The sequence below is a fragment of the Artemia sp. Qi Xiang Cuo genome, chromosome 8 (assembly GCF_049724085.1).
Source record: "Artemia sp. Qi Xiang Cuo chromosome 8, ASM4972408v1, whole genome shotgun sequence".
Classification (NCBI taxonomy): Eukaryota; Metazoa; Arthropoda; class Branchiopoda; order Anostraca; family Artemiidae; genus Artemia; species Artemia sp. Qi Xiang Cuo.
The window spans coordinates 49,936,568-49,958,113 of record NC_142801.1 but is presented as its reverse complement, the minus strand read 5'-3'; the positions used below and the strand labels follow the sequence as shown (position 1 = coordinate 49,958,113).

Below are 21,546 nucleotides of genomic sequence, written 5' to 3'. Positions count from 1 at the left end.
TGAGACAGCTATTTTGTTCAGCGTAGTTGATTTCCAGATAGAAAATATGTTTTGAAGGAGGACACTCCCCCACAACCCTTAGGGCAAGTGTAAGTTATGCCCTGGGGCATATAAGGTTTTTGTAGAAGGCGTTGCCATCGAAACTTTAAAAAAGGCTCATTCGATTGGTAATTCAAAGGGCTAATGCCCTTTTTAAGTAAAAAGTGATTGGAGGGCAACTAGCCCCCCCCATGCCCATTATTCCCCCAAACACATCCAATCGAAATTTTGAGATAGCCAATTTGTTCAGCGTAGTTGATTTTCAGATAGAAAATATGTTTTTGAGGAGGACACTCCCCCACAACCCTCAAGGCAAGGGTTAAGTTATACGCTGGGGGCATATAAGGTTTTTATAGAAGACAGTGTCGTAGAAACTTCAAAAAAGGCTCATTCGATTGGAAATTCCAAGGGCTAGTAACCTTTTTAATAGTAGAAAGTCATTTGAGGGCAACTAACCCCCCTCTCACGCCCACCTTTTCCCCAAACACATCCAATCAAAATTTTGAGATAACCATTTTATTAAACGTAGTTTTAAGGTCTGGAAATTAGGTCTTTGAGGATGACGACTCTCCCATAGCCGTCAGGGCAAGGGTTGTAATTTCAGGATTCTCCGAATCCTTCATATTATTTTTTAGGGAAGGGATATTCGTATAAACTTTAGAGAGGGCTCATTTGATCTGAAATTGAAAGTTCTTGTTCACTTTTTAAGAGTCAAAAGAGATTGGAGGGCAACTAGCCCCCCCCCTCCTCCACGCCCTAAATGCATCAGATAAAAATTTTGTTAAAAATAGTTGAAAGGTTAAGTAACAAAACTCTGGCATGGACAAAACCCCCCAGGGCCCGGGGGGAGGAAGCGATTCTCGTATAAACTTCAAAGAGGGCTAATTTTATTGGAAATTGGAAGCTCTAGTCTAGCTCTTACGAGTCAAAATCGATCGAAGGGCAAACACCCCCCCCTACGCCCTTTTTCCCCACCCTTCCCTTTGAACTAATTCTGTTTATACCTGAAGGCGCAATGAGAGTTAGAATGTTTTGGTATTAACACACACCTATTAGGGATCTTCTTTACCCCTAACAAGGAAAGAAAGAGAGTGTAAGGTAGTGGGTCATCCAGGGGAGGGGCGCCTCCCCCTAACGTAGTCTAGAGTAATGTAATTTTCTTAATTAACGCAAGATTGCGTTAATTAAACTTGCTCCTAACGCAAGTTTATTGGATCAACATATTTTGCGCCCCCCTCAAAAATCCTGGATCCACCCCTGGTGTAAGGGCACTATAAATTTTAATTTGTAATTCAATGAACCCCGTTCCAAAGTTTATGCGACCACCTCTTCCACATAAAGTGCCCCTGGAAAAATAAATAACTAAATATTCATTGAACCCTTATGGCTCTTTAATTAGGTAATGCTATAGCATTGCTTCTGACCTTAAGAAGTTGAGTAGAAATTTCAGCTTCCATTTTTATGAATATCCGAAATTATCCGAGGGGAATATGTTTGGGGGAGCATTTTCCACGGCTGGGAAATTTCTGCTGGGTGGAATATAACGGGGGGGATTTATCAGCAGGAAAAGAAAATTTTCTTTGAGGAGGGAGGAGTTTCCCAGGGGTGGGTTTTCCAAATGTAAATTATTCAGGGAGGGGACGACTAAACTCATTCGATAATATTCTAAATTTTACATCTGAAAGTAACGGGAATAAAGAATCAATGGAAATGTCGGAGATAGCACTTCAGGTTCCTTTAGACGATTTTGTTCGTGTCTTTTGAAGACATTTTCAAAAGACAGATTAATTTCATTTGTATTACTTTCTCTGTGGCTGCTGAATTATGCATGGAGGGGGAGACTTCCCCCCACCACTGTCTCCGCTAAGGTTTCAGTTTTTATCTCAAGCCTTAAAAATGAGCGCAATGCGATAAAAGTATAACTCAAAATAACATATATAGAATAATATATGCACATAACACGGGACAATTAATCAAAATTGCATATTATGAGTTAAGGTTCACTTAAATGATGGGCCAGGGAGTCACCATTCCATAATATATGAAATCAATCCTGTAATAACTGATAATATAAAGTATTCTTGAGTATTGTAACGTCTTCCACAACTCAAACGGTCCAATATTCTACAGCCCAATGAGTCTGTCTGATCTCCTAAATCGGGAACGGAGGAGATAAGTGAAGTTCCGCCCCGTATTGGATGAGTATCCAACCTCCCCCTCCCCCTCTCCTACTGTCTAAGTTTTCTTCCTTCTGCCAACTACGCCGCCCCCACCTCAAAGACTTTAATAAGGTAGTTTTATATGGGAAGAACCCATAGTAAATATATTATAATTATCCAATTATAAGGTTAAAATACATACTCTGTGATAGATGAAAATTGCTTTGGCACACAAAATCCTATTGAGGTCAATTCCAAACAGTTGTGATCCCTTTGTGTAAGCAAGTGAAATGGTCAAAACACCCTTATTGGAGCTATTTTTTCAATCCATTCATTGTTGCCCTGAACAGCCCAAGTCAAAAGAGGTGTGTAAATTTTTCAAAGAAGAAGCATGTAAATTTGGTATTTACTGCCAGTTCCTACATCCATGCTATAGTTTCTTGCCAAGTCATGTAGTAGTATTGAATGTGTCCTTGATCTTATAAAAATGTGCCCTCATTTTAGATGCTTAGATGAAATTGTAGACTAGTGCATTTTAACCGTGCTGACCTAAGCTCATCAAAAAATGCCTACCTTTGACAACGCAAAACAGCAGAAAATCCAAAACAAACCCTCTTGGGGTCTAGAAAAGAGGGGACACTCTTGGGTTCAAATGCAGGTCCATTTTCCTGGGGAATCCAGCAACCCTTTTCAGTACACCACCCCTCCTATGACACATCTCAGGAGCCTCTGAGACCCCCTCCCTCCTCCTCCCCCACCTATCCATTTTCATCAACGGCCAATCATAAAACCAACAGACAACCAGCCCTGTCCTTATTCTATCCCCTCCCTTTTACCCCTTTCCCTGCAGAAGGAAGAAATTGTTGGTGACTTCAGTTTAAATAATCCTGTTGCTGCCCCAGTCATGATAGGGGGCAAGAAATTCCAAACTATACCTTTTTCCTGGGAGTTTCATGACAAACGTTACGTGTTTCCTTCTTTCCTTTACAGCAACGCCAAAAGTTTAAATCTAGAGAAATTTACTGAACCTCAGACCACAGCTCAAGTGCTTGGCTCATCTGTTATTTGTGTTTCCAAGGTCCATTGGCAAGATCTTAATTTATTGAGGGTTCCTAACTTTTCTTCTTTTATTAAACTTTGTCCTGATGACCATCCTCTTGGGAAAAAAGGAGGAGGAATTATGACACTCGTGCACAAATATTTTAAACCTCAGCTTTTAAATATACCTTTTCTTGAACATAATAATGAAATTATTTGAGTCAAAGCCCAACCTAAGCAACTCTCTAGGCCGCTCTCTGCCGTGGCAGTGTGCATTTTCTATTATTCACCTGGTCAGCCAGCTGCAGCAAGAATAGCTTTTTGGGAAAAGCTGCAGGAATCGACAGATTACGTCCAGAGAACTCACCCATATTTTGGAGTAGTAATGCTAGGAGATGCTAACGAACTCGATAGAAAATCGCTTGCCAGGTGACTTAACCTTAAAACTCTAGTCGATTTCCCAACAACTAAGGGGAATACTTCTCTGGATGTAATCCTGACAAATCTTTCGGAATATTACCAGAATGCAAGTAAACTAGCACTGCGTGGTGGAAGTTATCATTATATGTTACAGTGGAACCCCTTGGAAAAATTAAAAATTAAATATTCAGTCACTGACCATGGCCGATCACTGACCATGGTCTGCTGCAATTTGGCGACTGGATAAATGGAGAAAACTGGGTCGCGGTCTTTTCAGCTAAAGAATTGGATTCCCAAGTAGAAGAATTCCATAATAAGGTAAATTCAAAATTTTTCGAGTGCTTTCCTGAACGTAAGACTAAATTCTGTTCTAGTGATAAACCATACGTAAATTCAAAAATAAAGCAACTGATAAAACATAAATTGCACCTAATATGAAAAGGTCAAGTGAACCAAGCAAAATAGTTGGCAAACCAAATAAAATGGAAAATCAAAAAGGCACAAGCAAATTACTATGAAAATGAATTTGACCATCTTTTGGAGTCCAAGCCGTCGCAGTTTTTCTGTAAAGTAAAAAGTCTGACTGGCAAAAGCTCTCAACCAGTTGACTTCATGAAGGAGTCATGAAATTGACTCCAGTTGACCTCTAGAGAAAACTGCAAATGATTTAAATGCCCATTTTGCTTCAATTGTGCAGTCTTACCCCCCTCTTCCACCCGAGGATCCTCCAGTAAGTTTAACTACTCCTTCAGATGATAATTTAATTGCTGATATTTCATCAGCAATTATAATCCATAAACTCCCTTCATTAAAAAGAACTTCTGTTGCTCCTTTTGACATTCCAGTTGCTCTCATTAAAGCAATTGCTAAAGAATTATCATTTCCCCTTCAGATAATTTTAAGTAATATAACAAAACTGGATATTTTCCAAAGAAATGGAAGAAAGGGTTGATTACTCCCATTCCAAAGAAAGGAGCAGCTAATGATTTCTCTGGTGTCCGGCCGATCACAGTTACTTCAGTTTTTAGCAGAATATACAAAAGCTTTGTTGCCGCATGGCTGAAAAAATATCTTCTGAAAGTAACTGACCAAGAACAATTTGGTAACATCCCTAAGTGTTTGACAGTTCATTACCTCATTAATTTAATTGATTTTATTTTAAAACACCTGGATGAACCTGGAAAATGGATAAATTTAATTGCAATTAATTTCAAAAAGCATTTGACCTTGTTGATCACAAAATCCTTTTAGAAAAAATTGCAGAAAAAAATATACCCAGCTTTAGTATTAAAATCATCAAGAGCTTCTTAACAAATAGAAAACAAACTGTGAAGTATAATGACTAATTTTCCACTTCTCTGCCAGTTTTTGTGGAATTCCACAAGGAACTGTGATCAGGCCACTGGGCTTCCTCCTCATGATAAATGAAATTGCTGCTGAGCTGGAGGACAGATGGAAATACGTTGACGACTTGTCCTTAATGGAAATCGTATCTAAGGATTCGAAGAGCAATGCTGCTGGTTTCATCGACCAAGTTACCTCAGAGGCGGCTGAACTAAATATGGTCATGAATAAAGACAAATGCTCAGTCACTATATTTTCTTTTCTTCAGAATACTCAACTGTGGTTCAAACCTCCTATCGCTTCTGAGCTAATAAGCCATAAAATAACTTTACTTGGTGAGGTGATTTCTTCTGACCTCTCATGGCAGGAGAATACAAAGACAATTGTAAAAAAAAACCTAACAGCACAATCCAAATGCTAAAAACACTGAAAAAATTTCGGGTTTCTAAGGACAAGCTGAAACTAATATTTCACACTTTCATCTGCCCCTTAGTTGAATATGCTTGTCCAGTTTGGCACTTTGCCCTTACCCAGGATGAAATTGATAAAATAGAACAAGTTCAGAAGAGATCACTGCAAATCATTTATGGCGGTTCCCCTCTACCTTACTCCTTTTACTTCAAGGAATTTAAACTTGAATCCCTTTCTTCCCACTGAGGAAAATTATGCCAAAGATTTGGCTCCTCCCTCCTTCAACATCCCATCTACCAATCATTCCTTCCCCCACCTTTTGTCCCTATAAGATCTTGTTCCCCCAGGAAAGTGGCTGAGAAGGTTCCAAAACTAACCCAAGTCCACTGTAACACCATGCGCTACAGTAAAAGCTTTGTGCCAAACTTTGTGAAATATTACAATGATCTCTAGTGTTTTTATTGTTTAGTTTATTTTATCCTGATGAAGTTTTATCAGATAATTTTATTCTCAATCACAAGTGTTTTTATCCTTTAGTTTATTTATCCTGAAAAAGTTTTATCAGACAATTTTATTTTTCTAATTATGACTAAGAGACATCATATTTGGGCTTTGCCCACAAGAGCTATATCTTGTTTTTGAATTAAATGAATAAAATGAATAATAAATCCTCCAACTCCTTTTTAAAAGAACTACATAAAACTATTTTTCCTTTTCATATTTGGTTTCTCTGGCAAACAAGCACACTCATAAATCACCATACCCAAATCTTCCAAAATTTCATCTATATCTCTTGTTTCATCATGTTTCCTCCATTTTAGCCTATTATATTCCCTTCTCCTTTTCTTAAACTGTAAAAACAAACTGCCTTTCTTCCTCTACAGAGCAAGCATTTACCAAATCTAACAACTTTCTCAATTATTTCAGGCCTCAAAAACTCCTCTTTCATCAACTCCAGCTCCTCTTTACTCCATTCACTCTTAAAAACTTCCCTAAAAAACAAACATCCTTTGTAACCCTACTAGCAAGACTATCACCTTTTTATTCCGTGGAACTCTGCTTCCAAGGCAAAGCTTAATCTCAACTGGTAAGTGGTCAGAGGCTACAACCCTAAGAACCTCAACATCAACTGTCAGGGCCTTGAGCTCAATACTAACCAAAACGAAATCAATTATACTAGGGCTTGTCCCCGACAGACAGGTAAAATCACCATCCTCTCCATCCTTCCTTCCATTTTGATTTAAAATGATTCTTGAAAAATAAAAACAAATGCTGACTAATCATAACTTGCAGAAAAATTAAACTTTAATCATATTGTCTTATCAAACATCCAACTTGCTCTAAGATTTCCTACTCTTTTAATGAAGTTACCAGACGTTACATTATAACTGGCATCAGCAGCTTTTAGTCCCTATCTCCCATGTTGAAGCGCCAAGGATCTAAATCTTTTAAGTTTCATATTCCTTTTGGTTCAACACTTAGGTCAACCTAGGTCTATCATAAGGGTCACCTAACAGTTGGCAATTTTGTAGTTCTTTATGCCCACCCTAAACTGCTTTATGCTTGTCTTTCCAGGTATACTAAAATGTATGGAAGGGTAAACAAAACAAAGTTCTGTCACTTTTAGGCCAACCAGCTTCAAGTCAGCTAAAGTATTCTGAGAAGCACACAAGTAAGAGAAGCAAACAAGTAAGAAACGGATTTAGAATTTTTGGGGCTTGTAGCCAAGCCCCAAAAATCCTAAGCTGCCTTGAATTTCTGGGCACTTGTTATCCAAATTGTCTTTTATGCTTGTAAAAGACAAACAAAACACATTAATTTAACCTACTGATATTTCCATAATTATTAAAGTCAAACCCTTTAGTGCCAGGCAGGGGTGTTTATTTAGGATAGGAGCCTTTGTTCCCTCTCCTAAAATTTGAAATTCTTATATTTTTTTTTGTATTTTCAAAGAAAAATACATATTATAGAATTTTCACTAAAAAATTGAAAAAAAGAGAGAAAATACCCCCTAAATTTTTAAATTATATACTTTAGCATCTGATCTACATGTCTAAAACGTCAGTTTGAGGCATCTATGGTTAAAATTAAAAAGATGGGAGAGTACTTGTCTTTACTTTTGTTATGACAGTATGTGTCTATTAGCAATAATCCCTTTCACTGTTTTTCAAAATAAAACCTTAGTTTCTCTAAGCCTCTCCTAGATGATACTTTCCCCTTATATTTAGTTCCTTGTAGTCTAGAAAGACATATAAAAAAACAGGTTATTGTTTTTCAAAATGTGGCTTTGGTTCAAATTTCGATCCAGTTTTTTTTTTGCCAAAGAATGAGCCTTTGCTTGATATTTCAACAACCATGATCACAAGAAAAGTAGTTCAGTTTAATGTTCTTTTTGCAATTGTAAACAAAAAAGAGACTATGTAACTGAAATCTTGCCCAGCTAGGAGATACCTACACTTCCTATCTTCATTCACTTGTTCTTTTCAGTAATCTGGTTATTGCAGTGATTTTCTTTTATCTTGTTTAATGTTATAACAAATAAGAAGACAAAGCTGGATATAAACATTGTTTTCAGTAAAGCAAAAATGACAATAAGGTTTTTAGAAGGTAGAGGGGGCATTAGCCAAACTCCTGTTTATGGTAATTTCTGTTTGTTTTGGGTACTATTATGTGCCCCTCTTTCTGCACGTTTTTTGTGGAAAGTAGCTTTTTTCTCAAAAGATTTTCTTTTGTCAAAAATTTTTTTTTTTTAATTAAACAAAAAGTTGTTGGCACAATGTTTTTTTTTTTTTTTTTTTTTTTTTTGACCAGGTCACTTTGTATAGAAGAGGTTGTTCAAGAAACTTCAAAAAGGGCTCATTCAATCACAAGTTATAACACAGGGTATCTCTGGCCCTCTTAGGGTGGGGACGTACAGGACAATTGGCATGATAAGCCATAACTTTGAAAGATTACTGAATGGGGAGGTCACACTGCACCTACCCCTCCACCAATTATTCTCCCCTCCAAGGAAGCCACATATAGCCCTAGACTATGTAGTTTATTTTATCCTGACGAAGTTTTATCAGGTAATTTTATTCTCAATCTCAAGTGTTTTTATCCTTTAGTTTATTTATTCTGACGAAGTTTTATCAGACAACTTTATTTTGCTAATTGTGACTAAGAGACATCATATTTGGGCTTTGCCCACGAGAGCTATGTCTTGTTATTGAATTAAATGAATAAATAATAAATACATGGGCACCTCGGAAGGCGGAGGAGGATTTGATATACGTTTTCCAGAGGAATTGTCTACGGATTATTTTGGGTTCCAGTTTGACTGTCCGTATTTTAAACAGTAAGCTGCACAAACAATATGGTTCAATCCCGCTTTCTATGGCTATAATGAGAGAAAGGTTGAGGTGGCTAGGGCACATTGTGCGGATGAAGTATGACATTGTCAAAGACCATCCTTTGGAGCCATCCATCTAGGGCCCTAACGAAAAGCAGGTCATACCTGAATGGGAGGAGAGTGCGTGGTTGTGTTGACCTCTGGCGGCTTGGTGCTGCAGTGAATTGTAAGTAGCAGTAAACATTATATACGAATTATATTGTCAACTAGCTGAACCAAGAACAGAAAATGAACCAAGATTTTTTAAAATCATATATTCATATAGATTTTAACTTTCAAGGACTAATACAAAGTTATGAATTTTGAGTATAACAGCATATTAAACATAACATTTACCTGTCGCACTGTACATATTTAAAAATATATAATTCAATGCAAAAAAAAGGAAAACATTATCTATTACATAGAAAGCAAATGCAAGTTTAAGACATCTCTTCCTTGGGATCTCAGTAAGAACAATTCAGCTATATTTGATCAGCAATATACCCATTTAAATAATTGTAATGCTAATCAGCGTAATCTTTAAATTGTGGCAGTTCTAAGACAGAACTTACCGTCTATAAACCTCAAGTGTCTTGGGTTGAAACTTCGCAATATACAGGAGGAACAGTTATCCGTCTTGAAAAGAGAAATCTCTTCAATAGATGCAACAGCCAAGAGTTTATCGCTTAGACTAAAAGTACAACACCGAACTTTGTCATCGAAAGGATCGCAGCAACATTTTAAGAAATTTAAAATAAATTTCTTGTAAATTATTATCTCAATTAATCAGTAGTTGTACCGAACCAATCGTGCTCAAATCCTCCTCAGGGCCATACTGTGGTGTTTCTTTTGTGGATGGTCAAACTTTCTCCACAGTAGAGTGCAGACGGTCTGTTATCATTGTAATATCCTTTCTTGTTTTAGTGTAAAGCTTATTCCAATAGGCAATGCTAAGAAGTCCTCCAAAAAAAGTCTCCCCAGATCCCACCCCAAATACCAGTGAAACTGATACCCATATTGGCGGGTCAAGCTCCCTATCACAAACTTCACATGATAGCTCCAATTCTGAGAATAGGACAATGATCAGTGTAGGGGCCAATGTCACTATAAATGATGATAATAGGTTTCAAGAGGTCCTTTCTAGAAGCTGTAAAAAAAGGAAAAAAATCTCCCCAATCAAAAGCATTTCCCCTCTCCCCGCCCAAGATCCTCCCTCCCAAAACTTAGGAATTTACCTTAAAATTTCTCCTATTACCTCCTTTGAAATAAAAAAGATTACTGCAATAAGAGTTGCAATTTTCAAATTGCTAAAATTAATGTTCTCTCTTAATATTCACCGTGATGGATCTCTGCTAATAGTTGTCCAAAATCAGAAATCAGCAGACACAATAATTAGTCTAAAATCCCGTCTGAATACCCCAATTAATGCAACTAAATGGAACCCAAAACAATCCCCAACAAAAATAGTAGTTTATAATGTTCCCCCAGAAATACCCATTCAGGAGTTAAAAGAAGGGCTCTCAGATAGGGCTGGCAACACAATCCCAGTTGAAGATGTTACCCAACTTGGTAAACCTAACTCAAATGGCCTCAAAACAAGTAGATCCTTCTTATTTACACTGAAGGAAAAAATTAATATCCCAGAAAAGTTATTCCTATTTTGGCAAATCAAACCCCACAAGGAATACAAACCTAAGCCTATCCAGTGTCAGAAGTGTCTCAAGCAGGGACACACAACAAATAAATGAAATGAAATTCTCCTTGAGTGTAGTAATTGTAAAGCATTCCATACTAAAGAGTTGACAACTTGCAACAACACTCCGCCTACATGTATCAATTGCAAAGGCCCACATGAATCTACCAATAAATCACCATGCCCTGCATATAAGAAAAGAGCACTAACACTCCAAATAGCAACAGAGAAGACCATTCCATACACTTTTGCAGCAATGGAAGCAAATGCTGCCCAACAATACCAAAAAAAGCCCGTAATTAAACCAACCAACACCCCTAAGTCAAACGCCCCCAATGCATCAAGTACCCCGTATAAAACACCATCCTCTAAGCCCCCTAGCTCACATCCCTATTACCAAGTCAACAAGCCTCCTTGTCCGGTGAGATGAGGTCAGCCTGGCCCCCCTCCCAAGAAAAAACAAACCAGAAACACTACCAGGAATTTATCCCTTAACTGACAAACAGAAGGATTTTTATAAAAGATACTAGCTTGGGGGGCAGTCCAAGGTTTGCAAGTTTGTTTAAAGGATTTGGTGGTTCGCATTGTCATATGCCCCTTCAAAATCTAGGAAAGCTGCAACTAGGACATTATTTTTTGAGAATGGATTGAGAATTTATTGCATTTGTTAGCAAAATGAAAGCATCTGTTGAGGAGTGGTGTTTCCTGAATCCAGTTTGAGTGTGAGGGATCATATTATTTTTTTCAACAAACCAGGAGTCGGTAATAGATCATTTCCTCCATTATTTTCCCCATCACAGGAGTAATCATTATGGGCCTATAGGACTCAGGGTTATCTTTGGGTTTATTTTTCTTTAGGATTGGTAGGAGGGACAAACATTTCCATATATTGGGGAACATAGAAGATGCCCAAGCGTGATTATAACAATTTAGCAGTTCCTGTGTGTATGAAGGGGTGAGATTCTTTATCCATGTAGGTTGTATATTGTCATAGCTGCCGCTAGTTTTTGTCCTAATATGATGTATTGCATTATTCCTTTCCTGGATTGAAAATGGACTAGTTATATACTCGGATCCTGGGCGTGGTTGGTAACTTGGGTTCATAGAAATTGGGGACATTTTGCTTCGATTATTTGATGTTAGCTTATCAACAAAAAGAGTTGCAAATAGCTTAGCTTTTTCATTATCATTGTCATAATCGGTATTATTATGTATAAGCTCATACAGGAGTGGGTTGGAGGAAGTCCTTTTCCCACACATGTGGCTTATGATTTTATGTATAATTGGCTCATGTGTTTCTCTGAGAGATTTTTTGCAAAATTATTCCTGTAGTTATATTTAGCATTTATTATAGTCCTTTTCAGATTAGATTCTGCTGGTATTTTTTTTAAATATGTAGTAGGTGATGGTTTATTTTATAAATGCTCTTCTAGATGCCTTTTTTGTTATCCATTTATTTTGGAACTTATTTTTCCACCATGCTTTAGGAATATGTTCAGGGAAGGTTTTCTTGGTTGTTGTCCTGGGGATAGCATGATTAGCTGTATTTATTAGTAAAGATGCCAAGACTTCAGCATGTGTGTCAACTGTTGTGTTTGAAATGCATGAATTTTGGGTGAAACTTGTAATTTCATCATTTAGCTTATTTTGGAACATAGACCAATTTGCTTTAGTGTTGATATATTTGGACGTATGTGATAGAGTTTCAGCAGGTTCATTTAGGGAGCAAACTATAGCAAAGTGGTCAGTACATAGACTATCAATTTTATTTATATAAATTTTATTCAAAATATTTAATGACACAATTTGTAGGTCAATTGTAGAGAATCTGCCACTTTTGGGGTTGAAATATGTATTCAGGTTTGGAGGGGTAGCAACAGCTAATTCAATATTATTTCAAGTCATATGCTCAATCAATTTACCAGCTTTATTTGCTGGTTTATTCCCCTATAAAAGGCTGTGGGCATTGAAATCTCCACAAATAATGATATTTTTTAACATATTAGAATTATTTATATAATTAAAGAAATCCATGGCATCTGTAGTTTGGCCATTAGGGTTAAAAAAGCTTATTATGTAGGTTTTTGCATTATTCAGCCAAACACTGATACCAATTGCATCAACATCATTTGCAAAATCTGGAAAATTGATGCCACAGAATTTTATATTATTTTTAACTATTAAAGCTATTCCACCTCCTCTCTGATTCCACCTCTCTTCTCTCTGATAAAGCTATTCCACCTTCTCTCTGATGATCTATCCTTTCTCAGGATAGTATATCCCAGAGACTTAATTTGTTGATTTTGGGTTAAATGAGTTTCCTGGAGGCAGGCAATATTAATGGAATTATTATTCATAAAAGATATTAGTTCATTTAACTTATTTTCTGAGAGTGATCCTATATTCCACTGGAATATTGATGTGTTGTGTAGTTGATTTATTTTTCATATGACTGTGTATCAATGTTCAGCTTTGTTAATAGTAAAGCAAGATCTTTTTTGCTTGAATGAGCATATCATCAGGGATGTAGATTTTTGCATATTCTGCATTGATTTTTGTTTTCTGTAGTTGACATATATTCATGGCCTGAAGTGCATTACAGATTAAAATGAATAGGCATATATTAGGAATTTGCATGTTTGGTTGTGCATCCAATTTTTCAGTTAAGGGATTAATTTATGGGAGTGTTTCTGGTTTGTTTCTTCTTGGGAGGGGGCCCTGGTAGACCGCGTCTCTCCTGACTATGAGACTCATTAACTTAGTGATTCCATCGGATAGGGTTATGAGGTAGGGGGCTTATAGAATGGTGTTTTATACGGGGTACTTGATGCATTGGGGGCGTTTCACTTGGGGGTTTCGGTTGGTTTCATTACGGGCTTTATTTGGTATTGTTGGGCAGCATTTGCTTCCATTGCTGCAAAGGGGTATGGAATGGCCTTCTCTGTTGCTATTTGGAGTGTTAGTGGTCTTTTCTTATATGCAGGGCATAGTGATTTATTGGTAGATTCATGTGGGCCTTTGCAATCGATACATGTAGGCTGAGTGTTGTTGCAAGTTGTCAACTCTTTAGGATGGAATGCTTTACAATTACTACACTCTAGGAGAATTTCATTGCATTTGTTTGTTGTGTGTCCCAGTTTGAGACACTTCTGACACTGGAAAGGCTTTGGTTTGTATTCCTTGTGCGGTTTGATTTGCCCAAATAGGAATAACCTTTCTGGGATATTAAGTTTTTCCTTCAGTGTAAATAAGAAGGATCTACTTGTTCTTAGGCCATTAGAGTTAGGTTTACCAAGTTGGGTAACATCTTCAACTGGGATTGTGTTGCCAGCCCTATCTGAGACCCCATCTTTTAACTCCTGAATGAGTATTTCTGGGGGAACATTATAAACTACTATTTTTGTTGGGGATTGTTTTGGGTTCCATTTAGATGCATTAATCGGGGTATTCAGAAGGGATTTTAGATTAATTATTGTGTTTGCTGATTTCTGATCTTGGACAGCTATTAGCAGAGATCCATCACGGAGAATATTAAGAGAGAACATTGATTTTAGCAATTTGAAAATTGCAACTCTTATTGCAGTAATGTTTTTTATTTCAAAGGGGGTAATAGGAGAAATTTTAAGGTAAATTCCTAAGTTGTGGGAGGGAGGATCTTGGGCAGGGATAGGGGAAATGCTTTTGATTGGGGAGATTTTTTTCCTTTTTTTAGAGCTTCTAGAAAGGACTTCTTGAAGCCCATTATCATCATTTATAGTGACATTAGCCCCTACACTGATCATTGTCCTATTCTCAGAATTGGAGCTATCATGTGAACTTTGTGATAGTGAGCTTGACTAGCCAAGATGGGTAGCAATTTCACTGGTATTTGGGGTGGAATCTGGGGGGACTTTTTTTGGAGGACTTCTAAGCATTGCCTATTGGAATAAGCTTTAAACTAAAACAAGAAAGGATATTACAATGATAACAGACCGTTTGCACTCTAATGTGGGGAAAATTTCACTATCCACAAAAGAAACACCACAGTATGGCCCTGAGGAGGATTTGAGCACGATTGGTTTGGTACAACTAATGATGAATTGAGATAATAATTCACAAGAAATTTATTTTAAATTTCTTAAAATGTTGAGTCTTTTTCCCACAGATGTGGCTTATGACTTTATGTATAATTGGCTCATGTGTTTCTCTGGAGAGATTATTTGCAAAATTATTCCAGTAGTTATATTTAGCATCTATTGTAGTCCTTTTTAGATTAGATTCTGCTTGTAATTTTCTTATATATGTAGTAGGTGATGGTTTTTTAGGAATGTTCTCCTAGCTGCCTTTTTTGTTCTCCATTTATTTTGGCACTCATTGGTCCACCATGCTTTAGGAATTTGTTTGGGGAAGGTTTTCATGGGTGTTGTACTGGGGATAGCATGATAAACTGCATTTATTTGTAAAGATGCCAAAATTTTACCATGTGTGTTAACTGCTGTTTTTGAAATTCATTGATTTTGGTTGAAGCTTGCAATTTCAATATTTAAATTATTTTAGAACATAGGCCAGTTTAGTGAAATGATGATATACTTGGAGGTATGTGCCTATAGGCCCATAATGATTACTCCTGTGATGGGGAAAATAATGGAGAAAATGATCTATTACCGACTCCTCTGGTTTGTTGAAAAAAATAATATGATCCCTCACACTCAAACTGGATTCAGGAAACACCACTCCTCAACAGATACTTTTATTTTGCTAACAAATGCAATAAATGAATCATTCTCAAAAAATAATGTCCTAGTTGCAGCTTTCCTAGATTTTGAAGGGGCATATGACGATGTGAACCACCAAATCCTTTTAAACAAACTTGCAAACCTTGGACTACCCCCCAATCTAGTATCTTTTATAAAATATTTCATAGAATTGCGAAGTTTCATTGTTTGTGTTGGTTCAGCCTCTTCACCCCAAAAGACAATAACCAAAGGCCTTCCTCAGGGAGCAGTCCTTAGTTGCCTCCTCTTTGTCCTATATCTCTGGGTCATGACCCCCCCACCACACGAATCTACAATATGCTGACGATCTGGTGCTATGGTCATCTGGCAACACCTTTGATATAGCACAGTCAAATCTGCAAAAGTCACTTTTACAATTTGAAAAATTCTCTCAACATTCAGATTTACCCATTGCACCTACCAAGTCAAAAATAATCGAATTTCACCGAAAGCGAACCATATTAATGCAAAACTAACTCTAATGGAACAACTATTCCAGAAGATAATCATATTTATTACCTAGGTCTCATGCTTGAACAAAAACTTAATTTCCACCTCCAAATTTCAAACACAATAAAAAAATGCTATAGAAAAACAATTATACTAAAAAGACTTCTTTCCACACCCTTGGGCTGTAAGGAGAAAACCTTACTCCAGTTTTATAAATCATATATAAGACCCCATATTGACTATGAGCTCATCGTCTATGGTGCATGTGCTAAGACCCAGATGCAAAAAATTGAAACAACACAAAATGATATAATACGTCTCATATTTGGTCTTAGGAAACCCAAAAGCACCAATTTTCAGCTTATGGAGTGGATTAACAACAATAAGGGAGAGACGTAGCTTTCTCTTGACAAAACATCATACAGAAACTGAATCAAATAGCTTACACACCCTACATAATTGGTTAAGAAATCCAGCCATGCATGGAGGCATTGCAGATGAGTATGCCAATATTCAGGAGAAGTTCCCAGTACCGGCAAAGTCTATTGCACATACTTTCCCCCAATCCTCCTCATGGAATTGGTCAATTCCCATAATAAATACTGATTTCTCAAAGTGGAATAAGGATTTGACCCCCATTGCTTTTGTCCAGAAAAAAATTTGCTGAACTCAATACAATTACTTATAAAAACCACTTCCAAATATTGGTTGATGGGTCAAAAATGAATGAGAAGGTAGCAAGTGGTGCTTTTCTTCCTCACCTGAAAATTGCAATGGGCGAGAGATTATATAATAATGCATCTATAATGTCTGCAGAGTTAAAAGCCATAATCATGGCATTAGAACACCTTAAGGAAAACCAACCTTTGATTGCCAATTCAAATAATATTATTGTACATTCCGACTCTTTAACAAGCCTTGAGTTGCTGGCCTCAGCTCCTCAGTATAAGTTGGACATTGAAATTTATCTTTGTCTCAGTATTATAGATAATCTTGCTTCAAGTGGCATAAGAACTTATTTTCAGTATATTCCTAGCCACTCTGGTATAAGTGGTAATCATCAGGTTGATGAAATAGCAAAACGTCCTATAAATATTGACCAGCCAATTGGGACACCAATCCGAATTAAAGATATTTATACATGGAGATTATAAAATATCAATTTTAATAAGAAAAATCCTATCCTTTCTCCTATTCCAAATAAGTATTTTTCTAAAATTTATCATAGAATTAGTTATGGGACAAATGGACTAAATTTTCTTGCATTCTCGTATAAGTTTTCTAATTCAAGAGGTTCAATTCCCCTGTCCCCTCTTTGCAGGCATTGTAATATGAATAATGAAACAATTGACCATTGCCTATTTGAATGTAATATGCTGGCGTCTGCACAACACCTTGCTTTGTAAACTGTTAAAATGCTTCAAACACCACAAAATCTCACTATCAGCCAAGAGCCTAGCCAACTATACCTGCACACAGAGCATAGAAATCGACATCTATCATCTTATATTTGAGCTCCTAGAGTCGAAAGATCTACTGAAAGATATCTGAAAATATCTAATAAATAAAAGGCAATTAAGCCAGTGGCTCTGTAGCCCACAGAGTGAGGCAAAAGGAAAAGGTCTAAATAGTATTACTGAAAAGCCCACCTGCTGTTAAATAGAAGAAGAAGAAAGCCATCTATGGAGCTCCAAAGCTGAAAAGAATTATAGGAAGAACTAAATAACTAAGAAAAGACTTAAAACCTTTCATTACAGAATTATAGAATCAAGCAATCAAAGAATCAATCAATATAAATCACATTAAGACAGCAGACATATAGATAGGGTTTTCAGAGCCCAGGGGACAATGTAGGCCTTACCCAGCACTATCACAATATAAACAAGATCATAGTATTGAATAAAAATCTCGGTTTAGTACCCCCTCAGTGGCTGCACATGGAGACAGCTAGCTACGCCACTGTAAAAGTTTAAAACAAGCAAGAGAGCGAGAGAGAGAGCCCTTACGCAACAGGTAGATGATATGGTGCAGGCAATTAATGTTCCTGAATTGCTGAATTCGGCCCAAGTATACAGAGCAGAATTATTTGAAAGACTTAATGTTGAAACGTCCATAACAATATCAGATGGCACTGTGATCTTGTTGTCTGTCTCATCGTCACCAATTATTTTTAATTGGACAGCATCCGCTTCGCGAGTAGAACCCTAAAAAGATAATTTAGAAAATTACAGGAAAATATCCACTGTACAAAAGTACTTTCGTGGCGTTGGATACTTGAGACCTACTTAAAACAACTTAAGTGTTTTTTTACCGCAAAAACGGTAGTAAAAGTAAAAAATTGTGGATATAATATCTGATAGTTTAAAAGATAAAAAAAAAAAACGATTTTAGAAGCACTACACGTAAATTGACGCATAAACTCACAGAAAACCAAGAGACAAGGTTTGTTTTGATACCTCCCACCATACCTGACCACAGAATTTGGCATATGGCATAGTTTTAAAGTTTTTGGCAAGTAAAAACATCAACATTGTCGAAAATCCTAAACAGGAAACTTACAACTTTGGAACTTGAACAACAAGGAAAATCATGTTTTTGCATGGGTAGCACTCATCTCTTTTCTTTTTTTCTGCCTTTTTTTTCTTTGTTGTTGAGCCATTTTGCGAAATCCAAAGGTTCTGCAAAACCCAGGATGAATACAAAAAAGATTTTTAAGCAATAAACACGCAGAGCCGATATATATTAATATATATATATAAAAAAGAAAAGTTGTAATACTTGAATTTCAAAGTTATTTATCAAATTGATTCGCTAATTTCAGATAAATTGGATTTGACGCAAATTGTATTAGCTTCTTAGAAATCTTATAATTGAAACTTAAGACATTTCAACACATCATTGTCGCCGTATTTTTGTTACCTTGGTTTCAACTTTGCTCTTTACTTCTACAAGAACCTTTTTTTTCAGTAAAATATCAATGCTTTCCATGCAAAAAGTGACTTTCCTTGTTGTTCATGGTGGTGGAGCTGCCATTCTGTCAAACCAATAAGGAATTTTCCGCTTCATTTGATTCTTTGTCGACGAGGCAGGCGTTCGATCTGTAAATAATTTGCCATTATGTCGACGTTTATCGTTTTTCGACGACGGAACAAAATTCCGTCGGTTTCGTTGTTGATATTGAAATTGTAAATTCAAGCGGCAATTTCAAACTGGAAGATTTTTTTTAATGATGGCCTGTTTGTGTTCAAGGAAGTTTAGACTGATTTGTGCACAATCAATAAATTAACTATCTTAAAGCTAATAGTGCGTTAATTCAGTATTAAAGCGTTATATTTGAAATCTTTTTCCTCTTTTCCATTTTCCTCCATGCGGGAAATTTGATAAGCCACCAAGGAGCGAAACTCACGGAATTTTATTTCTTAGACTGGTGTTTTGAAAACTCAATTTTGTCAAAGATAAAACTTCATATTTTCGAAAACTTCGTTTTAGTCACATGCTTTGAAATACACCTGTATTTTGGTGGTTTTAAATTCATTTTTTCAATGAAATGTACACCATGTTCCCATGGATTTGGGAGACTGGATTGATTGACCGGGCGTGTCTTCTATAAGTTTTCCAATTGTTAAAACTTCCAGTTTTTGGCGATTTTAAGGCATAAATGAAATCCTTGTTAAACAATCAAAGTGGGTTATTAAGCATGAACATCAAAAACACAATGCCACTTAGCAGCATCGGGGGTAGAGTTACCATAGCAGGGTATGATAAAAGTTAAAGTAAATTAGCTTGCTTCTTTGAAATCAAAAGTCCTGTCTATCTTAACTTTTCTAAGTAGACTTGAAATTCAACTTCATATTATTGGAATTAAATAATGATAAAAATAATAATAATAAGAACACCCCTAAAAGGTACGTACTTCATACGGGAAAACCTTCCTATGTACACCTAATGGACGCATTCTCAATCACAAGGGGTGAACTGGTATCACGCACCACAAATGTCGGTAACAGGTCAAGCCCAGGGTAAGCAAATATTCGTACTTTTTAGTCCCAGTATGTGCCCCTGTGCGCTCCCATCATAGGGCAGCCCTTCTAAAGTTGCCACTAGTTTCATATTTCTGAATTATTTTCTTGAAACTTTATATTACTCTGCGATGATAACTCAGCCCCCCAAAACACAAAAAAAAAATATATATAAATAAATACTATAGATTATCCTACACCATATATTCTACCTATATTTTGGAATATAGGCAGAAAATTTCAAAAACCTTTCTTTGTTCATTGTTTTGAATTGTTATACTTTCCCTTTGGCTGCTCAATTTTACACGAGGGGGAATTTTCCAGGGAGGTAATTTTCTGCAGGGGAAATTTTTAGGGGAAGGGGATTTTCCGAGGAGTTAAATTTTCCGCTGAGGGGAAGGGGGTTGCCTAGAACCGGGTAACAAACCAAATCAGCAGGAGTGATTTTACCTAAAATCACTAAACTTGAATTACAAATTTTACTACCAAATGATAACAATCACTAATAGAATCCTGAATCACTAATTTTATTTGATATCACAAAGCTGACCACTGAGTGATTCATCAGATTATGCTAAAAACAGATTGCCGCAAATGGTGAACTTAACGAATAATTATTTTGTTGCAGAAAGCTGTTTTGATTTTTATCAGCCCCTATGGTTTGGTGAATATTCAGTATTTTTATGTTTTCTCAGTTAGCATTACAGAATCCCTGAGGGGAGGCGATCCCAGTAGTATTCATTACCTGACTGATTTGATAGAGTTTTACATTATTCATGTACATTGCATTGCTGGGTACATGAATGATTGCTATACATAAATAATGGGTATAAATAAATATAAGTAATTGCTATTTATTATTTAGATTGGTGTGTTGGCTGCAGACAGTTCTGTGCAATGGATAGTTGAAGTAATAACAGAATACTATAAACATAATTTGACCACAAGAGTTTGACCCCACAGTAAGAGACATTGTCTTCGATACATTCAATATCAAACTAATCATAATTGATAGATCAAAATTTCAACATCCATCCACATTATAAGCATCTACTAAGATATAGATAGAAAAGGCAAAGAAGAAATAGAAAAATGAAGGACAATAAAACCAAAATAAGCAAAAAATAAATATAAGAAAGAAATTACCAAGTGATCTATGGATGAATCAAGTGCATCTTCCATGCTATTACTGGGAGTATCTACCCGAAGGTAGATTACAAGCAAACAGGGATCACGTTCATTGTCATCCTTATTAAACATTTTGTAGAAACATTTGTGAAAGTCCTGACGGGAGTGCGGAGATATCGATTTTTTCGGTTGCAACCTTTCTACAATAATAATAATAGACCAAGTTAGAAGCAAATAAAAGCAACAGAATGGTTTTTAACGATTAATTTATAACCAATTATATAAGCAAAGACACATAAGCAAACGGTGAATACTTCGACCCTAATTCCGAGAGAAAAAATCCATAATAAGATAGTGAATATTTCGGCCCTATTTCTGAGTCCATAAAGATAAAAACAAGGCAAAAGTTTAGCATATGAAATGAAGTATTTAAGCAAAACCGAAAAAAAAGTCAAAATATGCAAAGGACGAAATCAACTACCTATATCAATAATATATACTTTTTGAGCTTTCGACAGACAATCAGCGAAACCCAGTCAGGAGATTATTTACAAAAGGGTCATGGGAAAACTAATCAAAGTCCATATTATTTCCATAATAAATGTATACAGCTAAGTTTCAACATAAATCACTTTCAGAAAAATATCTTGTTAGTTTCCTTTCATTTAATATCTTGTCATTTCGAGCTATAAAAGCAGGGGTCGGCCGCAACGAGGTG

General features: G+C 36.3%; 1 protein-coding gene across 1 annotated transcript in view; it reads right to left on the bottom strand.

The window, feature by feature from the left end:
- Nucleotides 1-16,881: 16,881 nt before the first annotated feature.
- The window catches only part of LOC148949513 (uncharacterized), a 31,600-nt gene continuing 26,935 nt past the window's right edge, over nucleotides 16,882-21,546 (bottom strand). The window contains exons 2-3 of the mRNA XM_089093002.1: nucleotides 20,847-21,028; nucleotides 16,882-17,885 (exon numbers count right to left, since the gene is read on the bottom strand). Coding sequence (XP_088949128.1) covers nucleotides 17,595-17,885; nucleotides 20,847-20,960 — 405 coding nt within the window. The 5' untranslated portion in view covers nucleotides 20,961-21,028 and the 3' untranslated portion in view covers nucleotides 16,882-17,594. The remainder of the gene's footprint in view (nucleotides 17,886-20,846; nucleotides 21,029-21,546) is intronic.